Raw genomic sequence first — 19115 nt, 5'->3', positions numbered from 1 at the left:
TAGCCAACCAATATACTCGTACATGTGTAACATGAGTAGATTTTAACATTTTGAACAAATTTTGGACATAAGACTATATACTATAGTATCTATAGTGCTAATGTATTGTTGGATATCGACAATATTAACTCGATTATGATCAGTACTAAATTTTAGAACCGACAATTAAGATGATTAGTTTGCATGGTTCATTAAAATAACAATTATAAACACTCAAGTTCTAGAACTTGACGCTATGTTGAGTATTTTAAAAAAGCATCGAGTCGGAGCGAGCGCTAGCTAGATCGGGCCGAGTGCACGGGGGTGGCATTGTGCATGTATCGTCAATACCTCAGGGAGAGAGAAAACATGTCCAGCGGGGGAAAACTCAAGGTGCTTCTCATCCTGGGCAGTATCAGGGATGGACGCCAGGGGCTGAGGGTAGCGAAATTTATGAGAAGGAAACTGGAGGAGAGAAATTTTGATGTCAAATTCTTCTGTTAGTCTTTTATTGTAGAATAAGGTTATGTACATCTAGGTAAATCTAGGAATGGTTTCTGTCTTTTCGAATGTACACTTTACATTCTGCTCAAATTACCTTTCTCTTTGTGGCTGTGTTGGTCAGTTGGTATATTTGAAATACATTAATGTTGATAAAAAAAAAAACGTGTCTACATGTATATATGTTGAATGTCCTCAAAATTGAACTTAATATTTGTAAACAAACCACAGTTACCGTTCTTATCGTGTGCATTCAATATTTGATCGTGTTAACAATCCCGGAAGTAAAAATGGAGTAAGAAAAAATTTAAATTTCCTATTTAGGGTAGGCGTAACCAAGCACCTGAAATATTGGAGTATAAATTCAGGGGAGTGTGCGGTCATGTTGTTCATCAGTGGATCAAAATGTAAATAATTTGTTTCTACGGTGGTCCGTTGGGGCCACATCGATCTTCGAACTTTTGCCTTTTGTTAGAAGTGTGGAGATGCGAAGGCGAAAGTGCAAAGTCGCGAAGGTATAGGAGCGACACCACTATCGAACCCGACGTAAATGATATGTTGAATTACTGCACGTGAGGGCGATATAACAGTTTTGGGAGGGCAATATAACTATTTCCTGTGAAATAATATGATCGTTTGGGCGAGCGCAGCATGTGATCAAATAATGAATTATGATAAATCAATAAAAATAAAAGTAGCAAGGTAACGTAGATGAATTTGAATGCAAAATAAAATAAAACATACCTTAAAATTTTTTTTTAGTAAATTTTCATTATTTATAATTTTTATAAGCAAAATTTTTCTCAGATACAATTTTGTTGAATAATAAATTTTAAGATTTTAACATAATGTTCATTGCAGTTTACTTCCTCTTTTCTTGCAGCAGACAACTGAGAGATTTAAAAAAATAAATATTTTTTTTTAAATTTCGTTTGAAAAAATTGCTGATCATATGAGGAAAATGGAGCCCCCCCCCCCTTTTTTTATGGGAGCATGTAATAAATGGAAGTGAAAATAAAGATTAAATACGTTGTGTCAGCAGTATATTTACAATGCATGTATATAGTTACAGGGAACTGCTGGTCCGATAAAAACAGGGCATTACTGGTATGAGTAACTGACGCCAAAAAAATCCGTTGAATCATGTGCAACTAGTCAGAATTTTCTATTCACCCAAGCCTTGCCGGCAAAGCTCGCTTCGCCCGCCTGCGCGCCGGCGAGCTGCGCTCGCTATAACTGTTTCCGGGAGGGCAATTTTCAGGGCATAGTAATAAAATTATCTCATTTGTGACATAACGAGAAAACATGCTCAGAAATGTTACATACATCTTTGTACCAGTCTCAAGTTTGTTTGGGTATTTTTAGTTCTATATTACAATACAAATACAAATATTTTACACAGGTGCTTGTGGACAGGATTGTGCACTACCCCCAACCCCAACCCCTTTTCCAAATTTTTTCTATAACTTCTTTTATATTCGCACTGGTTTCTTCTATATAGGGGAAACGAGTGTGAATATAAAATGCCACAGAGTTGTGATATTTTTGTTATTTTTTCGACTTGAGACATATATAAGGGGTTATTAACGATAATATATATATAAAAAAAATTAAAATCATAGAAAAAATTGGAAAGGGGATGTGGAGGGTAGTGCACGATCCTGTCCACAAGCACCTGTGGATTTGAGTTGGTTACTCCCACAGACTTTGCTGTGATAACTTCTTGAACTGGTCAAGAATTGTTAACCCTCCTCCCTATCCTAAACTCATTAGCGCCCTATCTGTGCCAATCGTAATTAGATGCCAAACATATCAGACATGGGGCTGTCACATCATGCATGGGGCTGTCAATTCAATTCTTTATTCACTCAAGACCAGTTCTCTGGTATTTGAGGTTCAAAATCAGTATATACAAATGTACACGAACACAGTCAAGGATCACATGTACAGTAGGAGTAATAATAATGAAAAAAGGTTAAAATCACAATACAATAGGTTGTTAAAGTTGGTTTCTGGAAGAACAGACTTTGAAAATTTTCTTAATAAATATTGACAAGTTTTTTAGTTTTTCTACATTAAAAGTATTCATGAGCTCGTTAAATTTTATAATATTTGGGTTTTCATAATATCTCTTGGGCAAAAACATTTTTCTATCGTTTACAAAATGTGTACATTCTAAAATATAATGAAATTTATTCCCAATACTATTAAAATCACACATTGAACATGTTCTTAAATTTTCTTCAATATTATGCTATCTACCTGTTTCAATGGGGAATCGATGATTACATGTTCGTAATTTTGTAAACGTGATCCGTAGATCTGTAAGTAAAATCAACAAGTAGTTTTCTAAATTGAGATTTGTTTTAAAAATTCTATAATTAATACATTTTGGTGAGTTATCTACTATACTTCTCCAATCTTGTACAAATTGATTTTGTAATACTTCTTTAACTATTGACTTAAGCCAGTTATAGCTACATATGGTTTGATTTCTCCATATATAAGACAACCCGCACGAGTCGAGTATATCATGTATACATTTTATCCATGGATGTATATAAGATCCATTTTTGTAACATCTATAAAAATAACAATAGATTACATTAGTGAGTTTACAATCGTGGGCTGTCAAAACTTTTGCCCAGTACATTATCATTTTAATTTTAACAAAGAGTGACAATGGATAACTTCCAGTTTCTCCATACACCATACAATTTGGAGTACTAGATTTAAGATTAAGAATAAATTTCAAAAATTTTAAATGTACCTTTTTCAATAATATCTAAATTTTCGTAACCCCACACTTCGCACGAGTAAAGTAAAATTGGGTTAATGACCTTGTCAAATAGGTCTAACTGGCAATTAATTGGTAGGCTAAAATAACGTATTTTACGTAAAACACCATATAATGCCTTTGACGCTTGTTCTACTAAATGCATTTTAGCATTATTAAATTTTTCACTTCTTGATAAAACAATACCCAAATAGCAAAATGATTTTACGTTTTCAATGGTTACTCCTTTATATAAAAATTCACGCTTTGACATTGCACCTTTTGAAAAAATGAGGATCTTTGTTTTGGCTATATTTCCATATATCACAATAATTTGCAAACACATCTAATGACTTTTGTAAATCAAACGCAGATTCAGATATCAAGACAGTGTCATCGGCATAAAAAAGTAGACATAGTTTCAACATAGCAAAAAAATCATCCTGTATTTGAAGAGAAGGACAAGTAAAACCCTCTATCTGGTTTCTTAATTAATAAATCTTCCAAATCGTTAATAAAAAGAGAAAATAAAAATGGTGACAAATTTTCTCCTTGTCTTACACCTATGTTACACATAAAATAATCTGATAAATGTTGACCAATTTTTACCTTTGATTTAATACCCTTGTACATGTTAATAATAAATCTCAAACATTTTCCATCAATCTCACTTTTAAGAACTTTCGTCCATAGTCCATCTCGCCAAACTGTATCAAACGCTTGCTTAAAATTAATCAATGAAAGCACAGAATAGTTTCCTCTTATTGTTTAGTGCATATTTACAAAGAAAATCAATAACAAATATATTATCCGATGTACAATAATAAAACCTGCCTTTGTAAATTGGCTTAATTATTCCTAATAGCCAATCGTCTGGGACTAGGCCACTATCAAAAAACAAATTGAAAAAGTTTACATATAAGGGTAAGAAGGTTTCCATAGTTGTCTTAATATATTCGTTGATAACATGGTCACCGCCAGGCGCTTTATTGTTTTTTAATTTTTTTACAGCATTTCTAATTTCTTCACAATTTATAGACTGATTAAGAAGTGTATCATTATCTAAGTTTATGTTTATATCTATCTCTTGGTCTTCACCTGTGCCTTCGGGTTTTTTTTCATAAACTCATACATTAAATCAATATTTACACTAGTTTTGTCTTTCTTATTGACAAACTTTGGCTGTCACATCACGTTAATTTGTTTCTTTTAATTGACGGCATGCAGTTATTGCAGCAAAATCATTATATATAAACTGTAGACAACTTTGTGTAAAATATACTAGTATATCATATAGTACATGGCTTGCGTATAATTATTCTAGTTTTACATATATATACTTAGAAATTACATGTTTATTATACAACTGAGAAACGTTTACATTAATTTACAGTATAGATATAAATTATGTGAAACCTACAAAATTCCAGTTTTTATGTAATTGCATAAAAAGTGCAAACACTTGGTGATAGTCTTTCTATGTTATTTCCTTTAGAATTCAAATGAATGTTTCACGTGACTTTTTTTTAAAACCATATTTCGTCACTCGAAAACGTTAAAAATATATCAGAATATTCGTTTGATTACAGTTTTTGAAAAGTTGGGTTTAAATCTGTATACGCTCTTAGTGGAATCAGAGAGGGATCCTGATTGAATTGATTAATATATTAGGCTATTCTATATTTGTAAACATAGGACTAATATGTAAAACAATATTGTGTTTTTCAATTATAATGCATGTATACATATGATATTGAAATTCTGTTCACAGATCCCGTGGAAATGAAGTTCCCATTAATAACCCAGCCAGTACATTTTTATGGTCCCGAAAGGAAAGGAGCCCCGGCAATTTTGGTCGAAAACGAAAAGTTTGTAAAAGATGCGGACGCTTACGTCATAGTGTCGGCGGAGTACAATCACAATGTGCCCCCGGCCCTGACCAATCTCCTGGACGCCTTCCCTTGCAGCGCCTACTCCTACAAGCCTAGTGGCCTCGTCTGTTATTCCATGGGTCAGTATGTAACAATATCCGTGTCAAATCTCAAATAATTTTTGCACACAGACACCTGGCGTTACATACTTTTCTTAATCAAAAATATATTCCCCTACCTAATGATATAGGTAATTATATTATTTTCTTATTATGAGAAAAATAAATAACGTGTTATAAGGTGCCTGTGATTTTTGCAGTCATCCGAACTAGTTCTACGAAGTGGATTAAAAGTTTTAATAATTTGACTAAATAAATAAAGGAGAAGAGCGTGCAATGCCTGTCGAATCCTCCGCATCTAGGATATTTAAACGACTTATGTACATCTCATATACAGGAATCTTACATTTGAAGGTGTGCACCTGAACATGTATAAGATATAACTGCATTATCTGACCATTAACAAACATACATGAAACTTTATACTTTCTTCATATTTTTATTTCTATGATTATTTTCTTAACATTAAAACGTGATCTCAAACAATCTCTGACTATGCTAGCGCTATTGTTTATTAAACGTTATTTTGAATGGGCAAGATCATTTTGTATTTTTTGTCGTTTTTTGAAGAGTTTTGAATATGATATGGTTTTTTAGTGAAAATAAACTGAACTGAGCTATCCTGGTTTTACAACATACGCTACTGCATTTATTTACAGGTCAATTCGGGGGAATGCGGGCAGCCATGGCTTTGCGCGCCATCACGGGAGAGCTAGGGTGTCTCAGTGTCTCCAATATTTTCGGAATCCCCACCGTGCAGAACGCGTTCGATGAAGAGGGGAACCCTAAAAACGACCACATGGAGTCGGGGGCTAAGAAAATGCTGGACCAATTAGAATGGATGGCTACAGCCATGAAGAATCACCGAGAGAAAGTGGGCGTGCCCAGTTAGCAGTCACGTGACTTAGTTTCTCTCACCAATAAATTATCCATGACATAGATCTGAATTCACATGCCGTATAATAGTTTTATTGGTATTTACTATTTAAATTATAGGTTAGATTTCAGAAAAGTGTAATTCAAGATTACATGCGTTTTGTAGTTGCAATAAAGTTATAGTCATTATATAATTTCTTCTTCTTCCAGTATTGGTAATAGTGATAATTATAATAATAGTAATGAGTTTATTCCCAAATTTGGGTCCAGAGGGCATACAAGATTACCTTATCAGAAAGAAATGTCTAAAAGAGAGATTCTACATACAAAATAGTCCATACACATAAATGAACTTGTAACAGCCGGGCAAGTGTGCATCAGTATGTCATAACATATTAACAATGTACATATAATATGTAGTCATAAAAGTAGTTAATACAAATATAAAGATAATATCATGATCTATATAAGAATTTCACTAGTACATTTAGATCTCAAATTATTCTGTCTTTTTTTTGAAAGTATGAATTAGAAATTCACTTAACTTTGTAAGTATTGTTTTGTCTTCATTGGACATTAACCAGATAAATTTGTCTTTCTTTGTTAAAAGTATAAAAAAATTGTTAATTATTGAGATATAATGGAAAAATTAAAATCTTTTTTACATAATGGACATTCAGTAAGAAAGTGATATTCATCTTCTACACAATTTTGGTGACAGGAAATTCTATAGGAATTCTTTGACCAGTATTATTTTTTTACAAATTAAAATCTATCTCTGACAACTCATAAGTCGTGTGCACTTAAATTCTGAATCTACAAAGTGTTTTTCTTATATCATGAGATTGAATAAAGATATATGTTTCCATTGTAAAATTTTCTTTATTTAAAAAATAAGTATCAAGTTTTTCCAGAGTTTAGGCCCTCTTCACGTTTTAATGTCCAGTAATTTAAGAAGTGTTTTCTTAAATGTTTTTAACTTGTTGTTTAAAACACGTGGTTTGTACTTTTTACATACATATAGTGAAATGTCAATTTTCTTACTAAAATAGACTACGCTTTTGTACCAAGAGTTAACATTGGAAAGACTAAGATTAATAGGTTTTTTTATACGCATTGTGTAGCTGGGAAGATTCTTCACATAATTCTTATCTATGCCAGTACAATAAGATGCTTTGAATCAATGAAAAATATAAAGGATATCACCCCGCTTCAGAGATAATTGCAATACTTGTGGGGTTTTTCCCAGCTCCTAAGAGATATTTACAAAATCTGATGTTTAAGTTTTCCAAGTTTTAAAGGTATCATATAAATGTTTGTCTTTTTCCTGTATGCGTGATGTAAGGGTTCCCCAAATTTCACAGCCATATAATTCAATAGGTTATATCATATGATCAAAGAGATGTAGAAATGTTTTGATAGGGGGTTGGGTAGAGTTTAGGTCTTTAAATAGTTTGAAAGAGGCCTTGAGAGCTTTTAAATCTTATATGGATCAGATCTTGCTTCTTTGAATGAGCCACATGAGGACATGATTATGCCTAAGTATTTATATTTGTTAACACATTCTAAATGTGAATTCTCTAGGGTGAATTTATCATTAATAAGGTGACCACATTTGTTGAAAATAACAACTTTAGTCTTGCTTGTATTAGTTTCTAAGCACCAGTCTTTGCAGTATTAATTAAATATATTTTGTATGTTTTGCAGTCCTTTATGGTCATCTGATAATAATACAAGGTCACCAGCATATAGTAGTGAATTAATGTTTTTTCCAGAAAGGTTGACTGATCTTATACTTTCTTCATCAAGCAATTTTGAAAAATCATTAAAAAATATCTTTAAAACGTTTGGGCTTATGACATCTCCTTGTCAAACTATTTCTGGTCTATATGGGGGAGTTAACTTGTTAATAATATGTAGGTGTTTAACTGAGTCATTGTGCTGAGCATTATATTCCGTAGGGTAACCAGAATAACATGAACTAGAAAACTGACCAGTCAGGAAGGGCCCCGCTATGACAATTAATATAGAGAAGTGAAAAAAACTTTGAATTCCATCCTCTTTATATTAACAATGATGAAAAATAAATGCCCGGCAGAAGATGTAAAGAACTGGAATATAGGATCTCGTGATTTGTAGTTGGATATGATTTTCATTCAACAATTAAAGTGTTTTTTTCTTGAGCCTTAGTGAGGGGATAAAACAGACAAGTTGGATAAAAATCATATTATACTACAAATCATATGAGATTCTATTTATCCCATGTTTTATACACCACAATCAATGTTTACACTGTTTATAAAACTCCACATTATTTAACTTCATTATGCCTACGCAAATCCCATTGTAAAGTCACAACTGTGGGATATCAAAAAAATATCCAATGAGTCATATCCACGGGATAAAGGGGGTTAACATGGGATGAAATAAAATTTGTTAAAAAAACAAAGAATGGATACCAATGCAATGATACCTAGGCTTTGCCTCAACTTCAAACAAACATCACTTGCAGACACATGTGTACGGTAATACATATAACTGATAAAGACAGACCTTAGATTTTCTGAAACAGGCAAGATAATTAATCTCAGGGGATTAATTATCCTGCTCTCATCCATTTATTGAATTTAACGAGGCCTTACAGAAGGAATATTTTCAGGTACTATTCTTAAGTTTCCTTTAATATAAACATAGCAACCAAAAACAACAACAACAACACCAAAACATCTATTAAAAAAGAAAAAAAAAAGAATCAAACAACTGATATCTAATGATTTTTTTTTTAATTTATTGTAATTCATATATTTTTTTTTATTTTACAGAATATAAGTATTTGGACTAGAATGAAATATATTCTTTATCAAATACCATCCTTTAAACTGAGGGGTAAAAATATTAAGGTGCAACTCATTGAATGAGAGTTTAATTTGCTTCAAAACAAACATCAGTGCAGACAAAGATGTTCATTAATCTCGATATGACAGATAGAGATAAGCCTCTAAATTTTCTGCAGCAGGCAAGATAATTAATCCCAGGGGATTAATTTTTCTGCTCTCTCATCCTTTTCTTCTAAAATCACAATAATTTTTTTTTTCAGAAATGACAGAATGGGGTTATTATCTGATTACCTGTTAAAATTAACAGCATTAAGGCAGAAAAAAATAAAATTAAAAAATAAAATAGTGAAAAAAGATATTTTAATATATATCTTGATTTTAGAATTCAATAAAATTATTATAAATCATTGTGTACTGTATTTTAACCAAAATAAAATATGAATATTATATTTTAAATCCATATTTCAAAGAATGTACACAATACTACACATCATTCAAAATTGACCTTAACTTCAAAACAAAGTTCATTTGCAAACACAGGCAGTGCAGTAATTAATCTCAATGTGACAGATAAAGATAAAGCTTAGGATTTTCTTCCTGTGTAAGGTTAATTAATCCCAAAGGACAAATATTGCACAGCCTTCCATGTACACAATGGTAACATTCTCAGCAGTTATCTCTCTTTGCCCATTCATTCTCAGCAGTTATCTCTCTTTGCCCATTCATTCTTATGCATAGTTAGGAATCTACCCCACCACCCCAGCTCCAAACCAGAAGACATAGAGAACCAAACTTAGCATCAAAATATGTATTTCTGCCTACTGAACTACCATACCAAATTTGAATTTGATTGGGTAACCATAAAAAAAGTTATTAGAAAAAAACAGGAAATTTGTGGACGGAAGAGTGACAGACGGACGGACAGAAGGACGGACGGACAGAGTGATTACTATAGGGCACCCGCAAATCCTTGCGGGGCCCTAATAAGAGCCTGACAGACTTTATTTTTGTATAGACTTAAGAAAAGGTTTTAAGTTAATTATATAATATATATTAAGATTGATTTGATACATGTATGGTATCACAAAATTCTTTCAGTTAATAGCATTAATGAATGGTACTGCCTTCATCTTAATTCTAAGTATTGTTGGAACAAATAAAAAAAATAATTCACACGTGTTTAATCACACTTTATTTTGTAAAACTGTAAAGTACATGCTATACCAATAATAAATTATAAAGAAAAGTTGTGAATCCTAAAATTCTATCTCCAAACAGAAAATAACAATCACACATAAATAAATAATGGAAAACGAAACATTAATCCAATATATGCATATGTAGTAAAATGGGCTAGATTGCATACACATGAAATGATGTATGAATGCTTTGCATATACAAATATATCATGAAATGAAGCAGTATTACTAATACATGTATTGATTATGTCAGAGTGGCATTGCCAACAACACATTTTCTATTTAACTGAACCTACAACTGTTTGGGACCTTTAATGACATTTGTTCCTGTCGACAGAGAGCCATATCATTGGTACATGTTAACTAAGATAATGACAGTCAACCTTGTCTCATAAGAAATGAAAACTAGTCGATCTTAAGTCGTCTCATTCGATAAGTAGTACATGTACTTGTAGTAAAGCAGGGATCATCCAATCAACAGTACAGTCACAGTGGTTTTGCTGACAAGGGACTTTATTCCTTCACTTTCTATTGCACACTGACTGGTGTTTTAAGATTTTGGCACTGCAATGTATTTTTAAAAAATTGATGCTAGATCTTGGGGCTCATTCCTTGGGTTTGATGAGCTCGTATTTGACACAGATCTCAAGACAGGAAGCGGCACACTTTTTGACCACTTCCTTTTGGGGGTCCTCTAGGATTGACAGGGCCATTAAGACTTCCAGCATTTGTCCCTCGATCACTTTCTCCGCCATTTCCTTGTCCACGGACAACATGTTCCTCAGCACATAGCAGCCCCTGTGCTGGATTTCTACATTTTCGCTAACTACTGTGCTCAGTAAAATCTCTTGCCAAGGTTTTACCTGTCAAAAATATGCACATTTTTAAAAACTCATAAATGTACATGGCCCATCAAAATGGAAAAATATTTTTTTTTTGTACAAGCAGGCAAAAATCAATCTTCAAAATTCTTACAATATTTTGACATGAAAATTTTGAAGAAAAAATGAAACAGAGTGTCATGATTCATAGTACATGTATTACCTCTAAGACTTTCCTGCATATCTTCTCACTGTGTGTCAACATGGCCAGGGCACCTGTTGCGGCCCTCACAACCAATTCATCCTCATCTCCACAGTACAAAACTATCAGCTTTAGACGATCATTCTCAGCCTCAAATGTTTTTGCTACCTTAAAACAGCAAGCAAAACCAAGATGACAAACAGCGGAAGGCTAATCTGCATGTTTGAGTGTTCCTTTAAATTCCAAACACATTTGAATTTTTTTTTTTTTTTTTTCTTGAATAGTTTGAAGGTTGATAAAACAATAAAGTTTTCAAAAAGAAGGTATTAGAGATAAAATATTTTGATCAGGAATTAGATTATTACTGCAGGGTTTATTAAGTCTGACAGTGAAAGTAGATTGGCAACAAAAGTTCGGCTAGGTACAGTATGAATTTACATGTACTACATTACACAGACTGACCTGTTCGTTCATCACCATGTTACACATACACTCTGTGCCGGCCCTCCTTAACATCTCGTGATCCTCAGTCATGTAGTGCTCTATAGATGCCAGGCCTTTCTCTGCCACAATCTTCTTCCTGTAAACACATGCATACAACATACAGTAGTCATCACCTATCAATTCTATAACAAACTATAGTCTACCCCAAGATATTTCTTAAGCACATTTGGATGATTTTTAATAAAAATAAACATATCTATAAAGGAAGTGCAATTAAAATCTATTAAAGGGAAATTTTCCAAGATATCTCTATTGATTCATTATCATTTTTCACTTGGAAAGATTCACGGGAATGAAAAGCGATTTCTTACAGAGATTTACAATGAGGAATGTTTACATCTATCTCCATTCGAAAGTCACTCAGAATACCTCGCTCAATCTTTCAACATTATCATCCGGGTACTTTCATATCTTTCATAAATTTCCTATTTAGGGTAGGCGTAACCAAGCACCTGAAATATTGGAGTATAAATTCAGGGGAGTGTGCGGTCATGTTGTTCATCAGTGGATCAAAATGTAAATAATTTGTTTCTACGGTGGTCCGTTGGGGCCACATCGATCTTCGAACTTTTGCCTTTTGTTAGAAGTGTGGAGATGCGAAGGCGAAAGTGCAAAGTCGCGAAGGTATAGGAGCGACACCACTATCGAACCCGACGTAAATGATATGTTGAATTACTGCACGTGAGGGCGATATAACAGTTTTGGGAGGGCAATATAACTATTTCCTGTGAAATAATATGATCGTTTGGGCGAGCGCAGCATGTGATCAAATAATGAATTATGATAAATCAATAAAAATAAAAGTAGCAAGGTAACGTAGATGAATTTGAATGCAAAATAAAATAAAACATACCTTAAAATTTTTTTTTAGTAAATTTTCATTATTTATAATTTTTATAAGCAAAATTTTTCTCAGATACAATTTTGTTGAATAATAAATTTTAAGATTTTAACATAATGTTCATTGCAGTTTACTTCCTCTTTTCTTGCAGCAGACAACTGAGAGATTTAAAAAAATAAATATTTTTTTTTAAATTTCGTTTGAAAAAATTGCTGATCATATGAGGAAAATGGAGCCCCCCCCCTTTTTTTATGGGAGCATGTAATAAATGGAAGTGAAAATAAAGATTAAATACGTTGTGTCAGCAGTATATTTACAATGCATGTATATAGTTACAGGGAACTGCTGGTCCGATAAAAACAGGGCATTACTGGTATGAGTAACTGACGCCAAAAAAATCCGTTGAATCATGTGCAACTAGTCAGAATTTTCTATTCACCCAAGCCTTGCCGGCAAAGCTCGCTTCGCCCGCCTGCGCGCCGGCGAGCTGCGCTCGCTATAACTGTTTCCGGGAGGGCAATTTTCAGGGCATAGTAATAAAATTATCTCATTTGTGACATAACGAGAAAACATGCTCAGAAATGTTACATACATCTTTGTACCAGTCTCAAGTTTGTTTGGGTATTTTTAGTTCTATATTACAATACAAATACAAATATTTTACACAGGTGCTTGTGGACAGGATTGTGCACTACCCCCAACCCCAACCCCTTTTCCAAATTTTTTCTATAACTTCTTTTATATTCGCACTGGTTTCTTCTATATAGGGGAAACGAGTGTGAATATAAAATGCCACAGAGTTGTGATATTTTTGTTATTTTTTCGACTTGAGACATATATAAGGGGTTATTAACGATAATATATATATAAAAAAAATTAAAATCATAGAAAAAATTGGAAAGGGGATGTGGAGGGTAGTGCACGATCCTGTCCACAAGCACCTGTGGATTTGAGTTGGTTACTCCCACAGACTTTGCTGTGATAACTTCTTGAACTGGTCAAGAATTGTTAACCCTCCTCCCTATCCTAAACTCATTAGCGCCCTATCTGTGCCAATCGTAATTAGATGCCAAACATATCAGACATGGGGCTGTCACATCATGCATGGGGCTGTCAATTCAATTCTTTATTCACTCAAGACCAGTTCTCTGGTATTTGAGGTTCAAAATCAGTATATACAAATGTACACGAACACAGTCAAGGATCACATGTACAGTAGGAGTAATAATAATGAAAAAAGGTTAAAATCACAATACAATAGGTTGTTAAAGTTGGTTTCTGGAAGAACAGACTTTGAAAATTTTCTTAATAAATATTGACAAGTTTTTTAGTTTTTCTACATTAAAAGTATTCATGAGCTCGTTAAATTTTATAATATTTGGGTTTTCATAATATCTCTTGGGCAAAAACATTTTTCTATCGTTTACAAAATGTGTACATTCTAAAATATAATGAAATTTATTCCCAATACTATTAAAATCACACATTGAACATGTTCTTAAATTTTCTTCAATATTATGCTATCTACCTGTTTCAATGGGGAATCGATGATTACATGTTCGTAATTTTGTAAACGTGATCCGTAGATCTGTAAGTAAAATCAACAAGTAGTTTTCTAAATTGAGATTTGTTTTAAAAATTCTATAATTAATACATTTTGGTGAGTTATCTACTATACTTCTCCAATCTTGTACAAATTGATTTTGTAATACTTCTTTAACTATTGACTTAAGCCAGTTATAGCTACATATGGTTTGATTTCTCCATATATAAGACAACCCGCACGAGTCGAGTATATCATGTATACATTTTATCCATGGATGTATATAAGATCCATTTTTGTAACATGTATAAAAATAACAATAGATTACATTAGTGAGTTTACAATCGTGGGCTGTCAAAACTTTTGCCCAGTACATTATCATTTTAATTTTAACAAAGAGTGACAATGGATAACTTCCAGTTTCTCCATACACCATACAATTTGGAGTACTAGATTTAAGATTAAGAATAAATTTCAAAAATTTTAAATGTACCTTTTTCAATAATATCTAAATTTTCGTAACCCCACACTTCGCACGAGTAAAGTAAAATTGGGTTAATGACCTTGTCAAATAGGTCTAACTGGCAATTAATTGGTAGGCTAAAATAACGTATTTTACGTAAAACACCATATAATGCCTTTGACGCTTGTTCTACTAAATGCATTTTAGCATTATTAAATTTTTCACTTCTTGATAAAACAATACCCAAATAGCAAAATGATTTTACGTTTTCAATGGTTACTCCTTTATATAAAAATTCACGCTTTGACATTGCACCTTTTGAAAAAATGAGGATCTTTGTTTTGGCTATATTTCCATATATCACAATAATTTGCAAACACATCTAATGACTTTTGTAAATCAAACGCAGATTCAGATATCAAGACAGTGTCATCGGCATAAAAAAGTAGACATAGTTTCAACATAGCAAAAAAATCATCCTGTATTTGAAGAGAAGGACAAGTAAAACCCTCTATCTGGTTTCTTAATTAATAAATCTTCCAAATCGTTAATAAAAAGAGAAAATAAAAATGGTGACAAATTTTCTCCTTGTCTTACACCTATGTTACACATAAAATAATCTGATAAATGTTGACCAATTTTTACCTTTGATTTAATACCCTTGTACATGTTAATAATAAATCTCAAACATTTTCCATCAATCTCACTTTTAAGAACTTTCGTCCATAGTCCATCTCGCCAAACTGTATCAAACGCTTGCTTAAAATTAATCAATGAAAGCACAGAATAGTTTCCTCTTATTGTTTAGTGCATATTTACAAAGAAAATCAATAACAAATATATTATCCGATGTACAATAATAAAACCTGCCTTTGTAAATTGGCTTAATTATTCCTAATAGCCAATCGTCTGGGACTAGGCCACTATCAAAAAACAAATTGAAAAAGTTTACATATAAGGGTAAGAAGGTTTCCATAGTTGTCTTAATATATTCGTTGATAACATGGTCACCGCCAGGCGCTTTATTGTTTTTTAATTTTTTTACAGCATTTCTAATTTCTTCACAATTTATAGACTGATTAAGAAGTGTATCATTATCTAAGTTTATGTTTATATCTATCTCTTGGTCTTCACCTGTGCCTTCGGGTTTTTTTTCATAAACTCATACATTAAATCAATATTTACACTAGTTTTGTCTTTCTTATTGACAAACTTTGGCTGTCACATCACGTTAATTTGTTTCTTTTAATTGACGGCATGCAGTTATTGCAGCAAAATCATTATATATAAACTGTAGACAACTTTGTGTAAAATATACTAGTTTATCATATAGTACATGGCTTGCGTATAATTATTCTAGTTTTACATATATATACTTAGAAATTACATGTTTATTATACAACTGAGAAACGTTTACATTAATTTACAGTATAGATATAAATTATGTGAAACCTACAAAATTCCAGTTTTTATGTAATTGCATAAAAAGTGCAAACACTTGGTGATAGTCTTTCTATGTTATTTCCTTTAGAATTCAAATGAATGTTTCACGTGACTTTTTTTTAAAACCATATTTCGTCACTCGAAAACGTTAAAAATATATCAGAATATTCGTTTGATTACAGTTTTTGAAAAGTTGGGTTTAAATCTGTATACGCTCTTAGTGGAATCAGAGAGGGATCCTGATTGAATTGATTAATATATTAGGCTATTCTATATTTGTAAACATAGGACTAATATGTAAAACAATATTGTGTTTTTCAATTATAATGCATGTATACATATGATATTGAAATTCTGTTCACAGATCCCGTGGAAATGAAGTTCCCATTAATAACCCAGCCAGTACATTTTTATGGTCCCGAAAGGAAAGGAGCCCCGGCAATTTTGGTCGAAAACGAAAAGTTTGTAAAAGATGCGGACGCTTACGTCATAGTGTCGGCGGAGTACAATCACAATGTGCCCCCGGCCCTGACCAATCTCCTGGACGCCTTCCCTTGCAGCGCCTACTCCTACAAGCCTAGTGGCCTCGTCTGTTATTCCATGGGTCAGTATGTAACAATATCCGTGTCAAATCTCAAATAATTTTTGCACACAGACACCTGGCGTTACATACTTTTCTTAATCAAAAATATATTCCCCTACCTAATGATATAGGTAATTATATTATTTTCTTATTATGAGAAAAATAAATAACGTGTTATAAGGTGCCTGTGATTTTTGCAGTCATCCGAACTAGTTCTACGAAGTGGATTAAAAGTTTTAATAATTTGACTAAATAAATAAAGGAGAAGAGCGTGCAATGCCTGTCGAATCCTCCGCATCTAGGATATTTAAACGACTTATGTACATCTCATATACAGGAATCTTACATTTGAAGGTGTGCACCTGAACATGTATAAGATATAACTGCATTATCTGACCATTAACAAACATACATGAAACTTTATACTTTCTTCATATTTTTATTTCTATGATTATTTTCTTAACATTAAAACGTGATCTCAAACAATCTCTGACTATGCTAGCGCTATTGTTTATTAAACGTTATTTTGAATGGGCAAGATCATTTTGTATTTTTTGTCGTTTTTTGAAGAGTTTTGAATATGATATGGTTTTTTAGTGAAAATAAACTGAACTGAGCTATCCTGGTTTTACAACATACGCTACTGCATTTATTTACAGGTCAATTCGGGGGAATGCGGGCAGCCATGGCTTTGCGCGCCATCACGGGAGAGCTAGGGTGTCTCAGTGTCTCCAATATTTTCGGAATCCCCACCGTGCAGAACGCGTTCGATGAAGAGGGGAACCCTAAAAACGACCACATGGAGTCGGGGGCTAAGAAAATGCTGGACCAATTAGAATGGATGGCTACAGCCATGAAGAATCACCGAGAGAAAGTGGGCGTGCCCAGTTAGCAGTCACGTGACTTAGTTTCTCTCACCAATAAATTATCCATGACATAGATCTGAATTCACATGCCGTATAATAGTTTTATTGGTATTTACTATTTAAATTATAGGTTAGATTTCAGAAAAGTGTAATTCAAGATTACATGCGTTTTGTAGTTGCAATAAAGTTATAGTCATTATATAATTTCTTCTTCTTCCAGTATTGGTAATAGTGATAATTATAATAATAGTAATGAGTTTATTCCCAAATTTGGGTCCAGAGGGCATACAAGATTACCTTATCAGAAAGAAATGTCTAAAAGAGAGATTCTACATACAAAATAGTCCATACACATAAATGAACTTGTAACAGCCGGGCAAGTGTGCATCAGTATGTCATAACATATTAACAATGTACATATAATATGTAGTCATAAAAGTAGTTAATACAAATATAAAGATAATATCATGATCTATATAAGAATTTCACTAGTACATTTAGATCTCAAATTATTCTGTCTTTTTTTTGAAAGTATGAATTAGAAATTCACTTAACTTTGTAAGTATTGTTTTGTCTTCATTGGACATTAACCAGATAAATTTGTCTTTCTTTGTTAAAAGTATAAAAAAATTGTTAATTATTGAGATATAATGGAAAAATTAAAATCTTTTTTACATAATGGACATTCAGTAAGAAAGTGATATTCATCTTCTACACAATTTTGGTGACAGGAAATTCTATAGGAATTCTTTGACCAGTATTATTTTTTTACAAATTAAAATCTATCTCTGACAACTCATAAGTCGTGTGCACTTAAATTCTGAATCTACAAAGTGTTTTTCTTATATCATGAGATTGAATAAAGATATATGTTTCCATTGTAAAATTTTCTTTATTTAAAAAATAAGTATCAAGTTTTTCCAGAGTTTAGGCCCTCTTCACGTTTTAATGTCCAGTAATTTAAGAAGTGTTTTCTTAAATGTTTTTAACTTGTTGTTTAAAACACGTGGTTTGTACTTTTTACATACATATAGTGAAATGTCAATTTTCTTACTAAAATAGACTACGCTTTTGTACCAAGAGTTAACATTGGAAAGACTAAGATTAATAGGTTTTTTTATACGCATTGTGTAGCTGGGAAGATTCTTCACATAATTCTTATCTATGCCAGTACAATAAGATGCTTTGAATCAATGAAAAATATAAAGGATATCACCCCGCTTCAGAGATAATTGCAATACTTGTGGGGTTTTTCCCAGCTCCTAAGAGATATTTACAAAATCTGATGTTTAAGTTTTCCAAGTTTTAAAGGTATCATATAAATGTTTGTCTTTTTCCTGTATGCGTGATGTAAGGGTTCCCCAAATTTCACAGCCATATAATTCAATAGGTTATATCATATGATCAAAGAGATGTAGAAATGTTTTGATAGGGGGTTGGGTAGAGTTTAGGTCTTTAAATAGTTTGAAAGAGGCCTTGAGAGCTTTTAAATCTTATATGGATCAGATCTTGCTTCTTTGAATGAGCCACATGAGGACATGATTATGCCTAAGTATTTATATTTGTTAACACATTCTAAATGTGAATTCTCTAGGGTGAATTTATCATTAATAAGGTGACCACATTTGTTGAAAATAACAACTTTAGTCTTGCTTGTATTAGTTTCTAAGCACCAGTCTTTGCAGTATTAA

At 32.5% G+C, this 19115-nt stretch overlaps 3 protein-coding genes across 3 annotated transcripts; 2 read left to right on the top strand and 1 right to left on the bottom strand.

Moving 5' to 3' along the window:
- Nucleotides 1-256: 256 nt before the first annotated feature.
- Nucleotides 257-6990, top strand: LOC128163226 (uncharacterized). The gene is made up of 3 exons (XM_052826773.1): nucleotides 257-478; nucleotides 5028-5267; nucleotides 5906-6990. Exons 1-3 carry the CDS (start codon nucleotides 316-318, stop codon nucleotides 6136-6138), a joined length of 636 nt encoding a protein of 211 aa, XP_052682733.1. The 5' UTR covers nucleotides 257-315; the 3' UTR covers nucleotides 6139-6990.
- A 3142-nt stretch (nucleotides 6991-10132) lies between these two features.
- On the bottom strand, nucleotides 10133-11799 carry LOC128188139 (protein unc-45 homolog A-like). The gene is made up of 3 exons (XM_052859003.1): nucleotides 11644-11799; nucleotides 11203-11349; nucleotides 10133-11021 (listed from the first exon to the last, which is right to left on the bottom strand). The coding sequence occupies exons 1-3, from the start codon at nucleotides 11782-11784 to the stop codon at nucleotides 10764-10766; spliced, it is 546 nt and encodes a 181-aa protein (XP_052714963.1). The 5' UTR covers nucleotides 11785-11799; the 3' UTR covers nucleotides 10133-10763.
- Nucleotides 11800-12161: 362 nt separating this feature from the next.
- LOC128165795 (uncharacterized) lies at nucleotides 12162-18302 on the top strand. Its single transcript, XM_052830633.1, has 3 exons — nucleotides 12162-12201; nucleotides 16340-16579; nucleotides 17218-18302. The coding sequence occupies exons 1-3, from the start codon at nucleotides 12177-12179 to the stop codon at nucleotides 17448-17450; spliced, it is 498 nt and encodes a 165-aa protein (XP_052686593.1). The 5' UTR covers nucleotides 12162-12176; the 3' UTR covers nucleotides 17451-18302.
- Nucleotides 18303-19115: the final 813 nt, after the last annotated feature.

Source organism: Crassostrea angulata, chromosome 1, assembly GCF_025612915.1.
Source record: "Crassostrea angulata isolate pt1a10 chromosome 1, ASM2561291v2, whole genome shotgun sequence".
In the NCBI taxonomy this organism is placed as follows: domain Eukaryota; kingdom Metazoa; phylum Mollusca; class Bivalvia; order Ostreida; family Ostreidae; genus Magallana; species Magallana angulata.
This window is presented reverse-complemented; position numbering and strand designations above follow the sequence as displayed.